The 24,726-nt window shown below is 40.1% G+C and overlaps 1 protein-coding gene across 10 annotated transcripts in view; it reads right to left on the minus strand.

Annotated features, from left to right (window-relative positions):
• The window catches only part of LOC108025733 (Ca(2+)/calmodulin-responsive adenylate cyclase), a 39,892-nt gene that overhangs the window by 7,649 nt on the left and 7,517 nt on the right, over positions 1-24,726 (minus strand). For 5 of the 10 annotated variants that reach the window (XM_050890586.1, XM_050890582.1, XM_050890583.1 and 2 more), the window contains exons 3-11: positions 7,772-8,051; positions 6,556-7,290; positions 5,867-5,994; positions 5,146-5,449; positions 4,270-4,554; positions 2,574-2,810; positions 790-1,263; positions 196-335; positions 20-130 (exon numbers count right to left, since the gene is read on the minus strand). In XM_050890586.1, coding sequence (XP_050746543.1) covers positions 20-130; positions 196-335; positions 790-1,263; positions 2,574-2,810; positions 4,270-4,554; positions 5,146-5,449; positions 5,867-5,994; positions 6,556-7,290; positions 7,772-7,972 — 2,615 coding nt within the window. In that variant the 5' untranslated portion in view covers positions 7,973-8,051. The remainder of the gene's footprint in view (positions 1-19; positions 131-195; positions 336-789; positions 1,264-2,573; positions 2,811-4,269; positions 4,555-5,145; positions 5,450-5,866; positions 5,995-6,555; positions 7,291-7,771; positions 8,052-24,726) is intronic. The other 5 variants (XM_050890587.1, XM_050890585.1, XM_050890584.1 and 2 more) reach the window with 1 other exon arrangement.

Below are 24,726 nucleotides of genomic sequence, written 5' to 3' on the forward strand. Positions count from 1 at the left end.
AAAATTAGCAATGACCTACTTGACCCGGTTGTCGTAGCACTCGAAGATGTTCTGATGCGACAGCTCTATGAACAGGCCGTAGATGGTGCCCATTCCCAGCACCAGCAGCGACTTGAATATGATGGGCAGCCTGCGGAGGAGGTGGCAATCAAGGATTTGCATTCGCTTGGGGGTAGATCATCACGGTGAACTCACCTGAGGAACACGGACACAGATAGGAAGGCAAAGGCAGCCGATAGGGACACGTACTGGGGCAGCGAGCACTTGCGATGAGAGTCGTTCTGGAAGGAGCTCGTCGCGTTGCCCCCGCACGGATGGTCCGAGACACACGTGAACTGGGTGGAAATGGGGGATTAGTATTCATTGGTACTGCATTCCCAAGGCTATTTAAATATCAAGATACTGAAACCCCGCATGAATCACTTACAAAAACTTTATTTGATGGAATATTGGCCATCCTATCCTGAAGCATTCGCTGTTGAATTTGATTTTCCTTTTTTTTTTTCTTTATTTATTATATTTTCTTTATTCAAGGAACCCAAAAAAAAATATTAGAACCGCGAATATTTATCAACATAAAAAAAGAAAAAAGTTTAATAACACAATGTAAAAAACGCGAATTCTTCAGACGAGGATAGCTCAACATGTAAAGAAATCTAAACCATTTAAATGCCAATTCATTAGCTTTTATTTTGGATGATTTACAACTAAGCAGTATTTACACCTGCATTTTTAGACACAGTTATAAGAAAACGCGAATTCTTCAGGCGAATATCCCTATTTACTCACCACATTCACCTGTCCCACGGAGTAAATGAGAATGACCGTGAAAATCGTGATGGCCATGCGCAGCGAGAAGCTCTCCGAGATGTCCCAGATGATCCACTTGAGTCGCACGGCCAGCAGGAGCATCAGGATGGCGCTCACCCAGATGAAGGCGAAGAGGAAGAGCAGCAGCAGGATGAGCGTTTGCGGGAGAGCGGTCACCTGGAGCGCAGCGCCCAGGATGAGAAGCAGCAGCGAGCAGCCCATGGCCGTGGTGAAGCCCAGATCGAAGTCCTTGTGGTACTCCCGCTCCATGTCGCTCTGCCGGAAGCGCAGGGTCAGCCGGTCCACGTGCTCCGACTTGTCGCAGTCCACCGACCGGGCATTGATCGCCTGGGAGAGGAACCGGTTCACCCGGTTGGTGGGCTGGTGGTGGGCCGCCACCGAGTGCCGCTTCCGGAATGGCCTCTTGAACTTGTCCGCCACCTTTGACTGCGACTGCCGACGTCGATGCCGATGCGGAGATGCGGGATGGTAAGCCATGCAAGAGGGAGCAAGAAGTAGAAAGACATTCGTTAGTTGTGGTTGTGGTCCCCGGACGAGCTCTTCTTTGGCTGGATGGCTGGCACTTGAACTGGCTGGTTGAGTTGAAGATTCAAGAGTTAAGATTGAAGATAGAAAGCGCTACGTATGTGCATTAGGGGATGTGGCCACGACTCACTACATGCTGAGAACTGGAGGGCAGCGAGCAGAGCTGGGACATTGCTGGGCAACTAGGCATGCTGGTCGGGATCTGGGATGGGGATGGACCCGGAACATGCTCTCCGGATGTGGGATGGTCGGTGAGGATGCGGAGCTGCGGCTGGCATTTTCAAGCTCGATATTGACACTGAACCAAAGAAGAAAACTACCTAAGATCGTACAATTGGGATCGAACAAGGGGCAAAGTCGGATGTGTATTTTTTTTATTTAACTTAAGTTAAGTTTACTCATTAAAAATACTTTCTATAATCATGCTTTTGTTAAAAAAAAATATTCAACGAATTTGATTGATTTGTAGATAAGAGTATTAGAAGGCATGTTAAACAAAACTTACAAGAATTAAATGTATTAATGTTGGAGATAATAAAAATACTTTTATAAGGTTTCAATGTATTCTAAATTGTAGGAACAGAAATATTGTAGAATTTGGATCAAAAACTTAACATTTTTTAATCACCTTAGACTTGTCTCTCTTTAAATTGCAACATAATATCAAAAGAAGAATTACAATGTACACATTTTATATAAAAAACAAAAGGGATCTTTAAATATTTAGAGCAGTTCTGTAAGAGATTATCAATAGTTCTTTAAGAGATGGTAAATATTTTCTACCTAGATATTTTTAGAAAACCTAGTTTTCTAGTAAAGGCTAATTCTAAATAGCTGTTGCTTTATTCATTTATTTCCTTCTTGGTCCAGTGTCTGGCAGCTTTAAGGAAGCGGGCAGGAACATAACTAGGCTGGGCGAACTTTGGCCTGGAAACCCTTCCAGAAACAACTCCAACGAAACATTTAACGCATGAACAAAGCACACTTATGAGTAGTTACACTTAACACACTGACTGAACGAATGCAAATGGACGAGACACAATGTGAAGGCCCCTCTCTCAAGGACTTGAGTTCTTACTTTCGGAGATAGAAAACCGAATGGGAACTCAGTTCTCATAGAAAGGGTCCTTGAACGAACGAACGCAGGAACGGTTTTGAACGATTGAACGAAAGTATAGAATGTTTTTTATTTATTTTTTGGCTGCTGCTCTGCTCACTTTATTGTTCTTGTGATTGTGCCTATGAATGCGACTAATCGTACTCGCTGTAGAGTTGGGATTTGTGCCTACGGTCACTTGGACACTGCCCCCACTGCCGCCACCGGCGATACCACCACCACCGGAACCGGAACCGGAAATACCGCTGTCACCACCGCCGCCGCTGCCGACGACGCTGCCATAGCCCATGCCGTGCGGTGGCGGTGTTGCATGCAAGATCTTTTGCAGACGTATCACCTGGATCGGAGAAGTATACACAGTTTTCAAGTAAGTTCTTATATTTACAGTTCAACAAAGAGTCTTTCTTATCACTAGGCGTAAAATTAAACAGTAGCAAGAAGTACAAGAGGGTAAGTAGTAAGTTAGGGCGGGAAATAAACGATAAAGATAGAAGGCGAAGAAGAGGCGCATCAAGTGAAACCAAAATCAACATAATCTCAACGGAACTGAAGGATCGCTGGCCGCAGTAGCACTAGTAAGTAATGTGTGAGTATTGTAGTGTTTTAGTACAAAGTACAGCCTTATCACTAGCGGATCTCAGCGGTCTCTAAGTGATATCATCATCAGTGCCGAATGGAAAACCTATGGCTTTACAGCTCTATTTGGAACCGGTTCCCATTGTCTTCTTTTTGAATCTTTTAGAGAAAGAACATTTTCGATAGTCCCTTCTAAATATCCCATTAAAATAATACGAATGAAAAATAATACTACATTTTTGCACACATAGATTCCAATAATTTAGTTAATAGTAATTTAGATAACCATATAACCTGTTCCCAAAACATTCCACAAGAATGTGTGTTATAGGTGTCGAAAAGTATGCTATCAAATTTGTGTGTGTCCTTTCAAGTGTGTTCGATGGCAGAAGTTTTATTAATAAATTTACAAGATATCACCGCACAACACTGTTATACCACCGATGAAAATATTTACACATATATCTAATTTATGGCTTATATGCTTATACTTTCTACATTCAAACTACACACAACATCGACGCAAACGAATCGTTATTCTACAAAGTTAGTTAGTAGAGACAGCAGCACGGAATTACAATTGCTGATCTGCTAAGCTAAATATACAATCTTAAACGCATGGGCATAGATACATATTGCGACTACGAAACGAAAAAGAGCCCACTAAGTACGGAAAATCGAACTGAAAACGAGAACCGACCGAGAACTTAAGAGGGGCATTTTGGGGGAAAAAGCGCAACTCAGGAATAAGGATTACTGTTATCGGGTTTTCAACTGGTGGATATATAGAAATACTTAGACATGGGCGAGGCAAACTTACCGCATCCTGAAAGAAAACGAAAGGAAACAAATCAAAGCAAGAAATGAAAAGGAGTCTCGCCGTCTTCAAGCTACCCGATCGCTATCTATCAGATCTCTGTGTATCCCTGGGGCTACGGGTACAGTACGGAAAATGAAAAGCACACCAAGCCAGAACTCAAAAACCACCGCCACACAAAAACTAGTCAACCGGTTAACCGGAACCCAATCGACCCGAGTGCCATCGTAAACCACCCGGACATGCACAGAACTGGAGCTACGACAAAAGAATAGAACAGAACCGAGCTACAGGAACACGCAACTTTGCAACATTGCAACGTCCAACTTGCAACTCCCACCTTGGAACTCCCGAGTCGGCTGTTTGCTAGAGTGCTGCTGATCTGGGGCCGAACACCACTTACCTTGCGGGATCCCTTCTCGGACACCTGAACGCTTCCGGCGTTCGCCTCGCAGGTGCTTCCCCGTGCCACGCCGCCTCCGCCGCCGCCGCCGCCGAGTGCCACTCCGCCCCCCAAGGCGCTGGCCGCCGAGGGGAAGGATCCGGTGGCGATGTTGGAGAACGGCACCGGCTCCGAGAACTTGATCGTGTGCAGCAGCTGCATGACCACGTTGGACACGTTCCGGAAGGAGAGCTTCCGCCGACTGCCGATGGCCGAGCGAACGCCCAGGGTGTTGAGCATCAGGGGCTAAATGGTAAATTAATAAATAATAAATTAATTTTTAAATTTAAACATATAAAACACCAAATAATTTGGCCCCTTTTCTCGAGTGACAGTTAAACTGAGAGTTAGCTACCTGCCCGATAAACTTACGACATGTTAACCAGCACAGTCGTTAAACAAAATCTGCTTTATTTAAGTTTCTACTTGATCTAAACAAAAAGTAAAAACATAGTGCGCTTATGCTAAGGTTAAATTAAACCACCACTTCATTGATTTGACAAGTACTTGACAGGAAGATCGAGCTCCTGTTAAATTTAGGTCTTACATACAAGTTATCTGAACGAGAAACAATAACACTATGCTGTTATGTTTAAATTAAGCTAGTCTGCACTGTTTTAATTTGACAAGCACTTGACAGGAAGATTTAACTCTTACATATACCTGAACTAAACGTTAAATAATAACCGAGTGCTGTAGTGCTTACATAAAGTTAGGCTGTCACTTTTTTAATACGACAAATAATTAATGTAAAGTTAAAGTCCCTGTAAGAGTTAGAAAAGCAAATTTCCCTAACCGGCACTCGAGAAATAGGTTACAATCTCAGATTTCACTCACCTTGCGGCGATGTGGTGGCGGCACAATGAAGAACGTGTCCACGCCATGGTCTCGCAAGTACGAGGACCGCTCGTCGCCGTGGCCAGCCTCCACCTCGTACTCGCCGGACAGGGAGTCCAGGGTGGCGCGGGTCACGTGCACCCGGCCGGGCTCCCCGCCCGACTCCATGTGATTGGCCAGGGTCACGTCGTTGGACCACACATCGAACTGCCATTTGCGGAGCCCCAGAACCCCGCAGAGCACCCGGCCCGTGTGGATGCCCACGCGCATATTCAGGATGACGTCGGTGGCCTCCACCACGGTGCTGAAAGCGAGGAAACGGGGCAAAAAGCCATTATGTGATTTCAATTAAAGTGCAACGAAAGAGTAAGTCGAAAGCTCGTTAATTAATTACAGCAGACCACCAACAGAACAATGCAATGAGCCTTGGCAAAAAAAAGGACAACACCTAGTGCAACAAATTAAAAACAAATTCTAGGAAAACACATTCCCACAATCAAGTCAATTATACTATCAGAAATTGTCTTACGCACGGAATGAATTTGTTTTGTCATCAATTAATAAGTGATAATTATATCAAATGGGTTTTGAGTGATTTCTTATCGGAAGCGGATGACAGCGGAATTACTTTACTAATTTATCAGTAAGTACTTACAGTAAAGTAAGTGCGTATATAGCCTGTCGATCAGGGCATATCAAATATATCAGAATAGATACTCACGCTATGGCATCGATCATATCGAGTCCCATTTCCACGGCGCATTTGGCGTGATCCTTGCGCGGTTCTGGCAATCCGGAGACACAATAATAACAGTCGCCCAGGATTTTAATACGCAAACAGTGGTTGTCCTAGGAAAAAGGGCAGAGAAACAATTTAATTTCAAGTAGGTTAAAGTTAAATATTGAAAAAAAAATTAATGTAGAGTTTTGGAGAATTCAACCACAAACTCATAGAGGTATCCCACTTTGAAATCAGAAGCCAATTACTAAAAATATATCATGTAGAAGTGAAGTTTTGGGATCCAATTTTAAAAACCTTTGGAAATACAGAAAAATGGAACATGAATATCGGTCAAATATTTGACTCTCTTTAAAAGAAAATATTTAAATAAAGATTATTAAACAACTCAACCAAAAACTCTTTGAGGTATCCCACTTCAAAATCGGAATCCAATTACTAATGTTATGTAATTTAGAAGTGCAGTTTTGGAATCCTATTTTAAAAACCTTTGCAATTTGGGAAAAATCGAAGAAGGTAATGGTAAAATATTTCGACCCTCCTTAACGAAAAAATTCAAGAATTCAACCACAAACTCATAGAGGTGTCCCACTTCAAAATCGGAGTCCAGTAAGCCAAGTTATGGCATCTTTAAGTTCAGTTTTGGGTTCCCGTTCTGGAAGCCAACTTACATGGGCCAGCTGATCGAAGCGGCCGAAGAGCTCGTTGAGCAGGCGCACCAGTTCCTGGGCACTGCACTGCGAGGAGAGGACCGTGAAGCCGACGATGTCCGCGAACAGGATGCTCACGTTCTCGTGCTTCTGGATGTAGATGCGGTGGAACTGGCCGGCCACCGGCGACAGGATGTCGTTCTTCATCTGCATGGCCACGTGCTGCGGCAGCACCGAGAGCAGGAGGCGCTCCAGCTTCTCGTTCTCGTCCTGGATCTCCAGGCGCGAGGCGATGCAGTTCCTCGTGTCGAGGAAGGTGCGCCGCTGGGCCCGCTCCATCATGATGTTCACCACCAGGCCGGCCACGTTCACGCCGATGAAGATGACGATGTTGGCGATCAGCTGATTGTACTCCAGGTAGCGAAACGCATCCGTGAATATCTTGTAGACCGTCAGGCTGATGTGCACAGAGGGCAGGGCGATGCCGAAGGCCACCGCCTCCCAGATCTGCAGCGGCATCATGGCGTAGGCGAGGAAGACCACGAACACGATCTGCCAGACGCCCTCGGCCATCACCTCCTTGGTGTCCACCGGGAAGATGCTGCCCAGCGTGGGCATCGACACCACGCAGATGCTGGCCGTGAACAGCAGGATCCCGTAGCACAACGTGGGCAGGTGGTGGTCCTTGATCACGGAGCACTGCAGCAGCACCAGCACCACCGCGAACAGCCCGCACACGATCGCATTGAAGATGTTCTGCGGGGGAGGTAAGTTGAATAAAATTAAAGATATTATTGGATGGTTAACTAGGAGTTAAACTAGGGGTTAGTTTTATCTGTGAGTTCCGTAGGCCCTGCTAGAAAATATAGCCTAACTAATGGTCACTTTTAAAAGTCTGATTTCCAAATTCTCCAAAGTTATTGTAAGTACTAATAAGAAGCAAAATTTTCTTATCGTGGTACCGATTTCTCAATGTCATGTTAAGGTTCTAGTTCGTTAGCTGCCAATTAAAGTTGATATGAACTTAAATTTTTTGGCGACAAATTCGTTTTCTCAATGTGATGTTAAATTACAAATCGTTACAAACCATTTGGATTGATAAACCTAAAGAGGAGGAATTTTAACTCGAACATAACCGCCAGTTAAGAGTTGTTGGTCAAATAAAACCTAACCTGTTACTGAGAAACCCAACATGACATTGGTAAACCATTTCCTCCCCCTGAAGAACATCACTCACGTGAAAGGTGGCCGCATTATTGAAGGTCAGCGAGAGGGCCGCCATCACCCCGCAGAGGACGAGCACCAGGGCCACCACGCCCAGCACCGAGAAGCGCTGCAGCTTGAGCGTGTACCGCTGGTAGAGGCATTCCAGCTCGTCGTTCTCGAAGCGCAGCGTGTTGAGCGGGCGGCCGCGCGTCGCCTTCACGGCATGATCCATGCGGTGCCGCCGCAGCTGCCGCTGCCGAGCGGCTCCGTCCGACGCCTGCCAAAGGGATTGGGGCCGCCAAGATCAGGGGCTGCAAGTGGAGGAGGCGGGAGATCGTATTAGTGCCTCATTTCACGCGTTTGAAAAGAATTGCCAAACGAAAGTGCTATTAAACTTAACTTGAGCTCTAGTTCACTGGACTAACTATAACTATAAATATATCTATAAAACATAAGGGGCTAATTTATTTTTTGTATTATAAATTGCAGTAGTAAAATGATTAGATGATTAGTATTAAAGAAGGGTTCGTTTACTTTTTATTATTTCCCTTTTTTTTGATTCTTTACCCAAGGATTTGAACCTACGTCCAGCCTTTAAAAATTATTATTTATTGATTACAAAAGTATAATTTGTATAAATAATTTAAATTTAAATAAATAAATCATTTGAAATATCATATACCATATATGAAATAAGATCCATTTAAATTTGGTTTCATTAAATTAGCCAATTTTTTCGTAGCTTACCTATAAATGCATTGCCATATTTAATATTATTTGGAGTTTGAAAAATTAATTTCAAGTTCCTAATAATGGATAATTCATAAGAGTAACCCAATTTAAAATTAATTTTCAGTTACACTTTTTTAAAATTATGCAATATTTTCTTGATATTAGTTAGAATTTCCTTATTTTTCGCAGTGTAAGCTGGACCAGGTCACCTTGAATGTATATTCATATGCTTACCCATTTAAAATATACTTTTTAGACATATCCAATTTTTTTTTAAATAAAGCAATATGTTTTTTTTTATTTAGTAATTTCGTATTTTCCGCAGTGTAAGCGGGAGCGGGTCACCTTGAAATCGCGCTGGCGCTGCATGTTAGTGGGTCGGCTTAGGGAAATGGATAGTGGAAAATGGGAAATAGGAAATGGGTGCCCTCGCCGAGTGCCTTCGCCTGTGTGCATACAACACGCAACCAATGGAGGGGAAAATGTCCACCGGCAGGCAGCATCAGCACATCGATGGAAGGCGAGGCGAGGGCCAACGCCTCGGCGGAATCGTTTAAAATAACATTTCCCATTCGCTGAAAATATCGGCTAAAAATAAGCAGGCTGAAGCGCTGGCGTGAAATCAATCAATGTTCAGCAAATTCTACCCACTGCCCAGTGCCACACCAGCCGAGTGGCCCACGCACTTGGAGAGGCGCAAAGTATTCTGGGTTGGCCAGGGAACCCATGATGACAACGGTCTTTCGCCGGCGGATTAATTGCGATCTGTATGCGGCAGTCCGTTAAATTCATTAAAATATTATGCACAAATTCAGATTGCAAATAAAATCCGTAATTAGCCGGCTTTAACGAGTGCAACGTGGAATATTTGGCCGCTGCCATTGGATCGATGTCTATATTCGGCCGTGCCCGAGACGTTAAATCAATTAGGCATGAAAACATTTATAGACATCGTGGAGCAGCAGCAGCAGCCCAAAATCACCTGAACGTCAGGTGAGGTGGGGTGAGGTGTGTGTTTTGGGGGTGGCAGAGGTGGGCAGACCCTTTTGTGGCACCCAAAACTGTCGCAATCACAAACATCGTCTATCATAAAAAGCAAAAAGAACCGAGCGCCATCTTTCATAAAATAAAAGAATAAAAATTGATGAATATTGATTTTTTAGACCTATTAGAGCTATATAAGTCGTTATTTACGTTTTAGAAGATGTGTACACTTTACTCATATACATTTTCCTTTTTAAAATATTTTGTTATCGATCATTTCATTCACATAGCTCTCTGCTCAAATGGGTATTATTATTACTTTTATTAATCCTTTCATTCATAGAATTCTCTGCTCAAACTGGTATAACCCAATAGCTCATACTCATACTCAATACTCATATAGCTTACATTATTATTAATCATCTCATTGGAATTATCTGATCAATATATATTTTTAAATTGGTAATATACATAGATTTTGTTTATATATAATTTTTAATAATTATTTTTCATTTCATTTTCAGAAGTCTCTGCTAATATAGGTATTATTATCAATCAATTCATTCATAGAATTCTCTGATCATATAGGTACAACTCAATAAATTTTCTTAATAGGTAAAGGAAGTTGTAAATGTATATATACATTATACATATATTTATCATTTCATTCATAGAATTCTCTGCTGAAATAGGTACACTCTTTACATTTTTTTTTTAAATGGTAAAGGAAGTTGTAGTAGAGTAGATGGGAATATTTGTAGGACGATTGTATCTTAAATGGTGGTGTTTCAGTCTATCCTATAGCATCTAAAGAAGTAATATCATTATAACAATGTTTCAAACTTCGACGGTAGATCATAAATTCTTTAAATCAATAAAGAAAAGCATATTTGTTGGATGACTGTATGTCAGAATTCTGGTGGTGGAAGTCTATATCCTTTAGCATCTTTAGGAATCATTATTATTATTATCATTATTACAATGTTTTAAATTTCAAAGATAGAACTATGATTTCTTTTCCACTAACTCATTAGCTTTCTTTTATATACTGATCCTAACAACAGAGTTTTGAGCTTAAAGATAGATGACCCCTTCAATCTTGGATCAATCTACCATCAATAAATCATTTATAATCATAACATATCGATACTCCCTTTATATGATCTCTATGTGATCTCTTTATGATCACTATATGATTTTTCTATCAACTTTTTGTCATCTTTATATGATCTCTGACATGATCCCTATATGATCATTATATGATCTTTCTATCAACTTGTTGTCATCTTTATATGATCTCTGACATGATCCCTGTATGATCCCTATATGATCATTATATGATCTTAGATATCATCTTTTTATCATATTTATATGATCCCTATATGATCATTATATGATCTTAGATATCATCTTTTTATCATATTTATATGATCTCTATGTGATCATTATATGATCTTTATATCATCTTTTTATCATTTTTTTATGATCTCTGATCTTTCTAGCAACCCCTGCTCCTGATCCCAGCACTCTCTCGATGGCAACGACCTGTGCCACTCGCTGCGAGCTCCTTGTGCCCCCGGCCAGTTGAGCAATCATCCAGCAGATCTTGCAGAGCCCCGTGTTTGAACAGTTGCTCCGCCGAGCCCCCGACAATTAGGCCTCAACATGGATGTTTCTCTTGTTTGCACGGCAGTTTGTCAGTCAGGCAATCAGTCAGTTGGTCAGCCAGTCACTCAGTCATTTAGCCAGCCGGAGTTGGCTTATTCGTTGATTCGCCGTCAATTTGTTTGCTCGCGCCGCCTGTTTGTTTGCTTATGCGGGCTGTTTGAATCATTTTTGATGTGCGCATTTCGAATTTGCATTTTCGCAGCGACATTAATATAATGAGACGTGAATATTTTCAGTTTTGCGTCCACATGCCCGTGTCCCCAACTTAATGGCTTCAATGCCTGCTGATCCACCGGCCAGCAGGCCAGCAGACCAGCAGCTTGTGTGTGGGCTTGTCCAAAATTCTATTTGCGGCACGCCAAGTGCTCGGGCGAATTTCTGAGTTATGCAAGTGTAAATACGAGTGCTTCGCACTGCAAGTTCATCACTAAACAGTACAGAGTAGCCACAAAATAAAGCCAAAAACACAACGCAACGCGAAATGGCTGTCATTATAAATTCACGTCAAGTGGGAATTTCGTGCGTATTTTGGAAATTGTATTTATGTGTCCTACATAAGTTGCGACGAGCTGCCTTAGCCATGCCCCATTGCTGGCCGGGGCCGGGGCCGCAGCCGAATTGAATAACATTCGATTATGATGGGAAGTAGATCGATTGGGGGGCCGCCTTCTGGGAATACTTGGCATCAACCATCCATCGGATAATATATATGCACCCATATGTTTTAGCTGGCCCCCTCGAGGGGGCGAAACATGACAATTTCTTGTGTTTCCCTCGTGTGGAACACTGACAGGCCATCGCGTCGGGCAGACCAGAGTCCACAGAGGCCGCTTGCCAAGACCGGTCAGTACTGTGTGTCCACCAGAGAGGACTGCTTAATGAGAAACCCCCCCCCGAAACCAGGGGGTTGCGTTCCGTGTCAATCAGCGGTTGCCCCCGCACAGCCCCAAGAAAGAAAGCAAAATTGCACAGCAAGTGAATTTGCAGCGATTCTCGATTGATTTTCTAGCCCCGGCAATTGACAGCAATTAGGTTTGCAGCACTTTCAGGGGCTCCGCATTAATCGCCATCGTGTTCGCCGTACAACCAATCAAATTTCAATTTCCAATTTTCGCTTTCGTCGCCTGGCGCCCGGCAACAAATTAAGGCGCAAGCGGCAGATGGATGGATGGAAAGACAGATAGATAGATAGATAGATAGATAGATAGATAGATAGATAGATAGATAGATAGATAGATAGATAGATAGATAGATAGATAGATAGATAGATAGATAGATAGATAGATAGATAGATAGATAGATAGATAGATAGATAGATAGATAGATAGATAGATAGATAGATAGATAGATAGATAGATAGATAGATAGATAGATAGATAGATAGATAGATAGATAGATAGATAGATAGATAGATAGATAGATAGATAGATAGATAGATAGATAGATAGATAGATAGATAGATAGATAGATAGATAGATAGATAGATAGATAGATAGATAGATAGATAGATAGATAGATAGATAGATAGATAGATAGATAGATAGATAGATAGATAGATAGATAGATAGATAGATAGATAGATAGATAGATAGATAGATAGATAGATAGATAGATAGATAGATAGATAGATAGATAGATAGATAGATAGATAGATAGATAGATAGATAGATAGATAGATAGATAGATAGATAGATAGATAGATAGATAGATAGATAGATAGATAGATAGATAGATAGATAGATAGATAGATAGATAGATAGATAGATAGATAGATAGATAGATAGATAGATAGATAGATAGATAGATAGATAGATAGATAGATAGATAGATAGATAGATAGATAGATAGATAGATAGATAGATAGATAGATAGATAGATAGATAGATAGATAGATAGATAGATAGATAGATAGATAGATAGATAGATAGATAGATAGATAGATAGATAGATAGATAGATAGATAGATAGATAGATAGATAGATAGATAGATAGATAGATAGATAGATAGATAGATAGATAGATAGATAGATAGATAGATAGATAGATAGATAGATAGATAGATAGATAGATAGATAGATAGATAGATAGATAGATAGATAGATAGATAGATAGATAGATAGATAGATAGATAGATAGATAGATAGATAGATAGATTGATAGATAGATAGATTGATAGATAGATTGATAGATAGATAGATTGATAGATAGATTGATAGATAGATTGATAGATAGATAGATAGATAGATAGATAGATAGATAGATAGATAGATAGATTGATAGATAGATTGATAGATTGATAGATAGATTGATAGATAGATAGATTGATAGATAGATTGATAGATTGATAGATAGATTGATAGATAGATAGATAGATAGATAGATAGATAGATAGATAGATTGATAGATAGATAGATAGATAGATAGATAGATAGATAGATAGATAGATAGATAGATAGATAGATAGATAGATAGATAGATAGATACTTAGATAGAATAGAAAACGCGATGTAAAAGCAGCATCGGCATCGGCCAAATGACGCAAACCGAAGGGAAAATATTTAGCGAAAAAAGGAAATCACAAAGTGTACGATTGTCTGTTTGGACATGGCCGTATCAAACGGTTTTTATGGCCCACTAAACCGATTGGATTCGGGGATTTATTGTAGTTTCCTCAAGGAGAACTCCGGAAGGGTCTGGAAGATCAAGGAAAAGTAATTTATGGCCCTATCATATTCGAGGTGCTAGGAAATATAATGTTCTCCTCTAAAAGATAGTTTTTCCACAGATTTGGCTAGCGTTCAGGAAGACCCTCCTTTGGGGACCTGACGAAATGGATCACCCCTTGTGTACTGATTACTACAAAGAACCCATCTATCAGACACAGCCGACCAGCTTGCCAAGGCTCACTCGTCCGCCATGTGGCACATAAATACGTTTTTCCACATTCTGCCGCTGCCAAAGGGAAACGCAAATCGTATTAGACCAAAGTTTTCTACTAAAATATTTTGATAGACAACAAAGTTTGTCTCTCTGGCCAGGCATTTGTGTGGCGGAGCCGGTCCAAAAACTAATTATACTCGTACATGTTCGTCGGAGGACACAGCAAGCCCAGTTTGCCCCTTTTTTGCCTGGCAAGTGGGAAAGACAAAATCAATTAGCGGATCCGGTGCACATTTTTGCCGTCCACTTTACCAAATAATTTATTACACTGGCCAACAAAGGAAAAAAATGTGCTTCCGAACGGAGAACTAACTTTTTCGTGGCCCAAAAAAATACATTGATTAAATATTATTCGTGTCGCTCTAAATCATTTTCGTTATTAAGGAAATAAAAGATAATATAAATCAATATTAAAAAAAATTCTCTTTTCATTGAACCTACTGTTTTACTTAAAACCCTCTTGGTGTTTTGATATTTAGTTATAACATTATAACAATTTGAAATTCAATTTTTATATATACTTTTTAACCAGAAAGAAATACCTTTTTAAGATCATAAAATGCATCCCAAAAAGAAATTTCGCCTGTTTTGTCAACCAGTGTTATCTGCAGCGAAAATGTTGCCCATACATTTCGTTTATTTTCTTGTTATTGGCATTTAAGTAGGCCATCATGCTCGGGGTTTTGCAACAAAATCAGCTGACCCTCCAAAATCGGTAAATTGAATAGAAAGCAGGACATTTGGGGGCTTTTTGGGGGGGTGGAAGCGCTGGCGCCACACGAAATTTGATGTCTCGCCAAGGAACTCGTATATGTGAGCCCGGCTCCCTACTCCCAACACCCCGAAGCCCATAAAAACGGCTGCCATTTGTTGGGCTTTAGCAGTTTTATTAGCGTGTGGGCGGAATTCGATTTCGATCCTGCGAGGAATTCGATACACAACATGCAAAGCAACTTGATGATGCACTCTGAGGCTAATTTATAATTAATTTGAGGGCCATAAAATGGGAGGATTCTCTTGAAGAAATGGGTGTCAGGGAAAACGCCCTCTATCCGGGTTCTGGCCATGATGTCAGCTCCCGGGGGGAAAGCGCACAGCGCACACCTCGACACGATAAGAATTGAAAAAGCATTGCACTTTGCACTCCGATAATGGGCAAGGCAAATAGATGCACATGAAGTGCACCAATGCAGCAGAGCAACCTGCGTATTTATGTAGATACCATTGTATCTGCAGGTTTTTCCCCAGTCAAGGCATTAATCTGCAGACCATCTTCGCTTCTTATCAGTCAACAGCTACAGTCGAACCTCGAGCAGTGGAACGCTCCCAAAACTAGCAAAGTTAAAACCACCCATTCAGATCCTCAGAAGGTTATTCTGTGTTTCTAGATTTTTAAAAAACAGTTTATGTATCTTATGAATTACAAGTTTTTAGGGAACTACTAGTGAGGGTTACCTGTTATCTCTAGGTAGGTCTTCTGTGTGCTCAACCCTCTATTTACACGGTATCTTGGCGCTTTTCACATGCAGTGCAATGCACTGCCAGCTGATACAAAACCCACTCACTTATTCCACATTCCCCACTCGGTTTTCGCAGTTGAAACGATAAAACTTTTAGTTGACTTATAGAGAAATTCAAAGTTTGAAGGTTTTTCTTATCAAGACGACAAACAATCAGTTGCTATTAATATATAGGGTAAAGAAACAGCGTGATAGGTCTGCGTATACATATAATATTTGCAAAACAATATAAATAATAATAAAAAATGAAAAAAAAAATACAAAGAAATATAAAAAAATTAAAAACAAAAATTATAAAAATAGTTTTTTATAAAACTAGAATTTGTCTGCACAGGAATGATATATTTTGTTTTAATTAAACAAAAATATAATAAATATAAAAAAAATGTGATAAAAATCGTTTTTTATTAAACTAGAAATTGTGTTGAAACGAATGACATATTTAGTTTTAAATAAAAAAGAAAAAATTTTATAAGAAATTAATAAAATATTGTTAAAAAATAAAAAAAGTATAAAAATTGTATTTCATAAAACTACAAATTGTCTTGACAGCATTGATATGCTAGGTTTTAAATACTAGATTCAAAGCTTTATTTTTCCCAGTGTCGCTTTGGATCAAGTTCGAATTGGTATTTGAGTGATTTTCTGCGAGTTCCCCGATTTGCCGTGCTTTTTACTGCATTTTTGCGCCTAATTAAACGCACGGCGCAAAGCGCGAGATATGAAGAAACGCACTGAGCATATGTAAAACCTCTAACCTAGGACGGATTGCGAACTGAATCGAATCGCTCGCTTGCCGCCTCGAACGTGGCTTCGCATCCGCAATGAATGGATGACGGCAGGATGGTGTGGACGAGGTGCTGGAGGAGCGGAGGAGGTCTATGGGGCCGGTGAGGTTGGGGCACAACACAAGGCAAGGGCGCGATGCAAATTACCCCGAAAGGCCATCGCACAAAATAAAATCGATACAAATGTTATTTTTAACACACTCTCGAAGCGCTGGATGATTGAACGCCTGACGATCTGGAGCCTCGGCGGGTTAATCGCGTGTGAATGCATCCCTCGGCGGTGTTCCGAATCAAAGTGTGCGGATAGGGAGCCAAAATATATCTATCAGGTGCCGATCAATGGTCCATCAAATGTATAAAAGGTATTTTATTATACATCTTATACTTTTTAAACCGATTTTTCCTTTATTTTTTTATTTATTTTATTTATTTATTTATTTTATTTATTTTATTTATTTTATTTATTTTATTTATTTTATTTATTTTATTTATTTTATTTATTTTATTTATTTTATTTATTTTATTTATTTTATTTATTTTATTTATTTTATTTATTTTATTTATTTTATTTATTTTATTTATTTTATTTATTTTATTTATTTTATTTATTTTATTTATTTTATTTATTTTATTTATTTTATTTATTTTATTTATTTTATTTATTTTATTTATTTTATTTATTTTATTTATTTTATTTATTTTATTTATTTTATTTATTTATTTATTTATTTATTTATTTATTTATTTATTTTATTTATTTTATTTATTTTATTTATTTTATTTATTTTATTTATTTTATTTATTTTATTTATTTTATTTATTTATTTTATTTATTTATTTATTTATTTATTTATTTATTTATTTATTTATTTTATTTATTTATTTTTTTATTTAATTTTTATTTTATTAATTTTGTTATTTATTTTGTATTTATTTTTTTTAATTATTTTTTTGTTTATTTTTTATTAATTTTTTTGTTAATTTTTTATTTTTTTTTTTATTTATTTTTTTTATTTATTGTTTTTATTTTTTTTTTTTTATTTATTTTTTTTTTATTTATTTTTTTTTTATTTATTTTTTTTTTATTTATTTATTTTTTTATTTTATTTTTTATACCGATTTTTTTAAACTGATATTTTTGTGATTTATAATATTTTTTTTTTTATACAATACCTAATAATGCCTAGTCAAGAGTTTTCTTCGTGAGTGACAGTGGGACCTTTGGTTGTAGGATGCTGTCTGGCCTGTCAATCGCACGCAGTTGCCCTCGTTCTGGCCAAGACTCCCGGCGCGAGCTGGCTAGCGACCCCCGAATAACCGATCTTGAGATGTAGAACCTTGACAACAATTACAACATTTCAAAATGAAATCTAAAATGTCTTTAAAAAACAACAAATTTTCCGAGCTGTTTTACGAATATTTTCCGTTGTAAAGTTGGAAAGGCATTGTTATGCATGGAGATGATATAGCTATATTGCCTGCAAAAATGATTACCAATCCCACATACTTACAGAACATCTGCGCGGATATTCGTTTCTGCATCACTGCGCCCCCAGCATGCACAATTGATCGTCTTAAATTGCCACCGGAAGTTGCATGACTCGAGCGATCAGGGGGCATCTGCTGCGAGCCTAATGCTGCCCCCGGGTACGAGGTACTGCCCCCGATCCAGTGGCTAATCGGCAAACTATTACGGAGACAACTACTGTCATTTCCCTCTCAAATAGCCCGCCCGGCCAAGATGCAGTCGGAGGAGCCGCTGAGTGTGACGCAATCGGAGGTGGCCGTCGCAAACGCAAACTTATTATTAGTAATCTATGCTATTAGCTGCAACTTATGGGTGTTTCGTAAGAGCAATACCTTGGCCGCCCCGCTCGCTAATGCAGGGCACGCAGAGGGAAACGGAAACCCAATCCGAATCCGAAATCCACAATTACCCCCGCCTTTTGCCCCCGCACGCCACGGCCAAGATACCCAGATATGCCCGTAATTCAGCTGGGTCAGCGGGCGACCATTATGAATATTAAATATTTGCTATTTCGAGTGAAAACCAAACGGGCAGCGACACGAAATGCGGTCTAATCCACTGAATTATGCATTTGAACCTGCTGCAGAGATAGCTCTATTCCAAATCGTCGGTGAAAAACAGCGTTTAAACTGTGGTTCCTAACGATGATGGCTCTTGAGGTTTTTGCAAATTAGAAACATGACAGCGAAAACGCTCAAAAATCTTTTTGTTTATGGCTTCTCCTGACCTAGTCATGCTAAAAAATTATCGTATATTTTTAAAATATTGCCAGAAAGACAGGTGCTGCAGGGAAAATTTGAAAAATGGCTCTTTGAGATTTTTAAAATGTCTGGCTCATCAGTGTTAAAAGCAGTTTAAAGCTTATTTTTGGAGATCAGGTGAAAGGCAAAACATTAGAATGCACGAGAGCTATATCAATCGCACTTGCCCAGTCTTAATAGTTCTCGAGATGCCAAACAGCCAGTCATGTTTAGATCGACTGGGCCGTTAATTATAATCAAAAATGATAGGTGTATACAAAAACTGTGCTGCTCTGGCTCTTATAAGTTCTGAATTACTTCTGTTTGAACAAGGAAAAGAACATTAATTCAGGGTATATATACTTTATAAGGCTCTATATGGTCTACAAATATGTTGTAGATATCTCTCTATTACTTTGTAATACTTAACAAATGTATTATATTTTTCTCTCATCTTTATACGGGTTTGAATGTATCTTGCAGATATCTCATTATAACTTTGAAATACTTTACAAATTAATTACATTTCCGTCTGGGATTCGCTCAACTTTGAACGGAGAAATCGTGCCTTGAAAGCCAAAGGGTTGTTCGCCAAAATCGACATCTGCGAAATCATTTTGCGAGCATATGCTGTCATCGCGAAGAGCCGGTTCCTCGACGATGGTCTCTGGGCCTGTTGTCAGAGCATCTCACTTAAAGTGCTGACTTTTAAATGGCAGCCGGCAGAAGCTAACCGAGACGGCGAAATGAAAAGAAAATAAACGACCAAACACCAGGGACGCCAGCGGCGAGGGAAATAATATTTCCGATTGTCATTGACTTTGTCCTTAGAATATTTAAGACAACAAATGGAGACGTCAGAAATTCGTCGCTTGCTGGCTTTCTCTTACTTTATTTTTTCATTCTTTTTTTCCAGAGCCTGGCCAAGACAGCCGGAAGGATGCGATGAAAAAGTGCGCGCCAGGAGTTGACGTTTTGACTGCTTCCTTCGAATTCTTGGAGACCGGATGCTGGACATCATCATCGCTGGAACAGGGCAATCGGTGTGGGGATAAACAGCAAATCGCACATCGCACATCGCAAACACGGGCGGGACAAAAGGCAACTGCTGGGTTGTTGAACTAAATATGCCAAATGAATTGCAGGTGTCTTGGGTGCAGCGACCCACGCACACAGGAAACGGCTGCCGCTGGTGCGGCAAAGTGTCCTTTCCCATCGCCTCTCGTGCTCCTGGTGGTGCCACCAGGCACCCTGCACCTCCCTGCACCAGGACACATGCCCCACCACCTGAGGAAAGCCAGGAGAGCACACACACACGTGGGCCATTATACGCTCGCGGTGCTGATGACCCTTTGGCGGCCTGCCAGCAACAACAACAACAGACAGGCCCACTGAAGGACCCTCTCCAAAGGACCAAGCGGCACTACACGGAAAATAAAACAAGTGGGAATCAATTTGATGTTTCATTTTTGCCATTGAATAATGTAAACTTGATACTAAGTAAGGGTTTGTCTTGAATTTCCTCCATTTAATAATGTAAACTTGATATTGAGAACAGGTATTACTTAAAACTCCTCTCTTTGATATTTTTCTCCCTCTCAAAACAGAGAAAAAAGAGCGAGATGTCACTGAAAATTACTGGGTAGGAGGAAAACTCTAAGGATAAATTTTACATTCACATAGTATCATTTTTGCCATTGAATAACGTTAACTTAATATTGAGAACAGGTATTTCTTAATATTCATTTCCTTAAAGGTTCTATCTCTCTCAAAATAGAGACAAGAGCAGAAAAGAGCAAGACAGCAATGTTGGGAACTCTCCGAACTAGAAAAAGACAGCCAAAAGCAAGATGAGCCACGTCTTAAAATTATTTTTCCCCATCTAGACAATCTAGCACTGAAAATCAATATTTTCTCTCTGTGTAACCCTAGTACACTTTATGGGAGGCTTGTTGCCCTCGAAGGACGTGGGTAAGTGAGTCCAATGTCCTCTTTAGACCAATGTTGTTTACGAAATTTGTTGTGACTCGGGTACTACTCGAATTAAAGGACTTGGCTGAGCATAGCATGTCTTAGGTTAGACAGCAGAGACAGAGAAAATCACGAAACCGAATACACTTATAGTTCGAATTCAAGGCATTTCATTAGCTACCCACCGAAAAGTATAACTTTGGTTGCATCGTTTGGCACGCAATTTCCACTTGACCTTGACGTGCCATCCAGAACTTTGCTTCCTTCTCGTAGGCAACCGCCTCTACGCAAAACTCTTTATCTGTCCACATATTCCCCATGACATCACTGCCCGAATCGCGAATCGATAAAAGGTTTTCTTCTCCCCAGCAGGCCGTAAACAAAGCGGCAAATGATAAGTATAAGTATAAGTCAAGCTTTTGGGATCATGTTAGGCGCCCATAAAATCGGGTCAGTTTGGCATACTTCTTTTGGGGAAACTCGCATGTAACCAGAACCAAGGTGGGTACCTCTTTTTTAATAATAAAACGATATGTTAAATAAGTTGCGTCTGCTAAGACATGTCGATAGGAGAGTCTGTATTTGTAATTTTAACGAGACATTTAATATAGGCATTGTAATAATTATAATATTATATATCAGTAGTAGTCTTACGCCCAGTACTAATTGTTGGAACAGTGAAAAAACACATCGGGTCTTGAGTTCAAGGCAGGTGGCTCTACTATTATTATTTTGATCACCGCCGCATATTCATGAGCACACTTCGGTGAAGCGTTTCCCATGCCAGCTTATCTATCTTCTCGTCTTATCAACCGCCTCTGCGACCGTAGCGAAAGTTTCCTGACCCTCCGCAAAGAAAATCGTAAGATCGGTGGAGAGTGTTGCGACCATAAAATACCGGGTCCTCAGAACTCCCCAAGAACTCCCTATACCATGGTGCGAAATTGAATTATATCGAGTACTCTCCGGTTCGATCTTTTATATCTTTGAACTGGCAGTTCCAAGGCTAAGTAAATAATTTACCAGGTTACCTCGTTGACCTTTTAGAAAATATTGTAAGATTGTACTTAATGATGCAGTTATATTTATAACGTATAGATTAGTAGAATGTAAATCTGATGAGTGTCGATTAACCTATACAAAGTACCAGCCAAACATGCCCTTTGGCCGCTTAAAAAACTAGGTATAACTTGTACGCTTAATGTGCAATCGCTGCGGCCACTTGAGTTTTGTTTTTTATCAGCGCAACTCGAAAGCTGATTAACCCCAGAGCCACACTCTTTTTTCCCCCCTTGAAAGTCAATTCCACTGCACTGATTTCTGTTTGTCTGTTTGCAGTGTCATTTGGGAATCTATTTATATTGCCCGCGCCGTGGAAAATTTAGAGTTCCAGAAAGCGGCGCCCAGCAGGGGTCACCTGAGGATTTTGCAGTCCTATGCGGGTAGCAGTCGTTTAAATATGGGGGGGGGGGGGGGGGTTCCCCATCAGGAAGTTTCCTTCCACTACAATTTCCACTGCAGTTCCTGTATCCTGCGGGTCAAAGGTCAGTTAATGGGTTCACTGACACATATGGGGGGAATCGATCAGGGATTTGCAGGTAAATAATTGATGTTACTTGATAATAAGGCGGAAGAATGGATCATTTTGGGAACCTCAAAGAATGTTCTCCTCGTTATGGTACTTTTGGCAAACATCACTTGCACTTTTAGGCGATATGCCCGGCTGAATTCGGAATTGATCTGCCCATTATGTACTATTATAGAACAGTCGCGCCGTTTGGCTTTCATCTTTTGCCTTCTTTTTTTTTTGGTCGCCAACATGTGTGAAACATCTGACAGCGTATTTTGCCATGTCATGCCAAAAACAAAAGGAAACACAATGGGCTATGAAAATACTCGGTTCTACGAGCTTACCCAAAATCGCTATAAATAGGACCCCCCGGCAGACCCTTGAGTTCTGCGGTGAAGTTCTCGGCCCGTCGAGTTTTTCGAATCGCAGTCGATTGTATCTTCTGGGACGTGCCAAAAGTAGTTGGCGGAATTGGTATCGAAGTCAAAGTGACACTTTTAATTAACCGATTTGTATGTGTGTCGAAATGGAAGTGTTGATGCCTTCAGATGCTTTAAATTTTAATTATTTTTTCCATTATTTTATAACTGCAGTAAATTGCCAGAATGCTGAATGTGATGTCGGCGGTTGGCCGCTTAATTGTTTGCCATAAGCGGATTGGAAAACTCGTAAAGCGTCGTCTAAAAGTGGGCAGTAAATTATCATATACGTATTATGTCCGGCATCATTACCCAGCGTCGTTGTTACACAATGTGCGGTGAGATGGAAAGTGTTTTGGTTTTCCTCGCCCCAAAATATGTGTGTGAGTCCTCTGATGGAGAAGTGAGTGACTTCCGAAGAAGTAATGTTAATTAATTCCCCCAAGTTGGGGCAAAAGTGTCGAACAAACAGGCCGAGAAACCTGCTGACAGGCTCAAGTGATGGCTGCTGAATCGAAGAAACACGAAACAATGGCCCAGGGAACATCTGAAGACCCTCGAGTTGGCAGGCGCCAACTTCACGATGCAAATTGGCCGATAATTGTTTGCTCAGCAGGCAGCTTCAATTGGCCAATAGATGTAATGAAATGGGGTTGTTCGGGATGGAAACGGTTTCACTTCACTCTGAGGTGGCTAATTGCGGGTATTAACAACTACGGCACTAGCCTGCAGAGTAGGATTTCTCTTTTGGAAGAGCAGATCTTCAAAATATTATAATATATTATTATATATACTCAAATATCTTGCGAAGGGTTGGTATTTATAATCATTACATTTGTTAGGGTTTGCTATAATCGACCTTTAAGATTGTACAAGTCTAGACAAGAGCTCTACTTTATGGTTGAAAATAATTTAATATATTATTATATATACTCAAATATCTTTCGAAAGGTTGGTATTTATAATCACTACATTTGTTAGGGTTTGCTATAATCGACCTTTAAGATTGTACAAGTCTAGACAAGAGCTTTATGGTTAGTCAGTGGCGTTGGCGGATATTTTGCCAGGGGGGTTTTAAAATATTCGTTTTTATTTAAATCTTATAATTCTCTGCGATTTCATAGTCACAAGAATATTTATTTATTTTCAATAAAACATTACCAACTGCCCCCATTCTACGCCCCCGTTGCTTCTTAAGTTTTTCCCTATTGCCAGTGCTGAACTACCAATTGGGGCTATAAAATGTTCTTAACTGATTGACTGGTTCTTAAGAGGCCACTTTTCGAGCACTCTGCCTTGTTAGCCAGTGTAATTCGAGTGCGTCCAATAGGCGTTTTGCGTGGCGTGGCCAAATCCCCCCTCTATTTGCCTGTCAATCTGCGCTCTCTCTGGCGTTGACTCGCTCATGCATGATTGATGGCATTGATTGATCGGCGGTGAGTTGGCCACGGGGCGGGGACTTAAGATACGAGCAATCATCTGGCCGACTGATCATTGTCATGTCGATCAAATTAGCAATTAGATAAACAATCGAAACAATGAATTAATTCGGCCCATTCAACGCAGCTCGATCAAGTTATGACTTTGTTATGAAACTCAATTGCAAAGTGCCCAAATTAAAATGTTCAGGAAGATTAGAAGGCTGAATGAGTGAGCGCAGCGAATTACTAATGCCCTCATAGAACAACTTTAATAATTAATAAATATTTTTTCAACGACTCTAAACTAATTAACTAATTTAACACACAGCTTCGCCGAAGAAACATCAATGATATATGATATTTAATAGATATTAAAAGGAAAATGTAATATCATAGGGTAACCCCAGTTCGATCTTTCTTCACCTGTCAACCCCCGTCAAGTATTTTTCACTTCGCAGCCCGTTTTGGGGCTCGAACTTTACAAATTTCCTGCGCGTGCGCAAAGTGTCTCGACTCTCCGATCACTGCGATCAGCTCTGTGATCCAGTGCTTGAAATCAAAATGAAAATCAAAATCAAGCTCAAAACTTAATCAATGCGCGCGCTTTTGGTGTAAATGGCTTCGGAGCCAGGTCTATCGAAGGCAGGCTTATTTTATCTATCTCACTTTTGTGCAACTGCCGCTCAGATATTTTTGCCCAGTTGC

This window comes from Drosophila biarmipes, chromosome X (assembly GCF_025231255.1).
Source record: "Drosophila biarmipes strain raj3 chromosome X, RU_DBia_V1.1, whole genome shotgun sequence".
NCBI lineage: Eukaryota > Metazoa > Arthropoda > Insecta > Diptera > Drosophilidae > Drosophila > Drosophila biarmipes.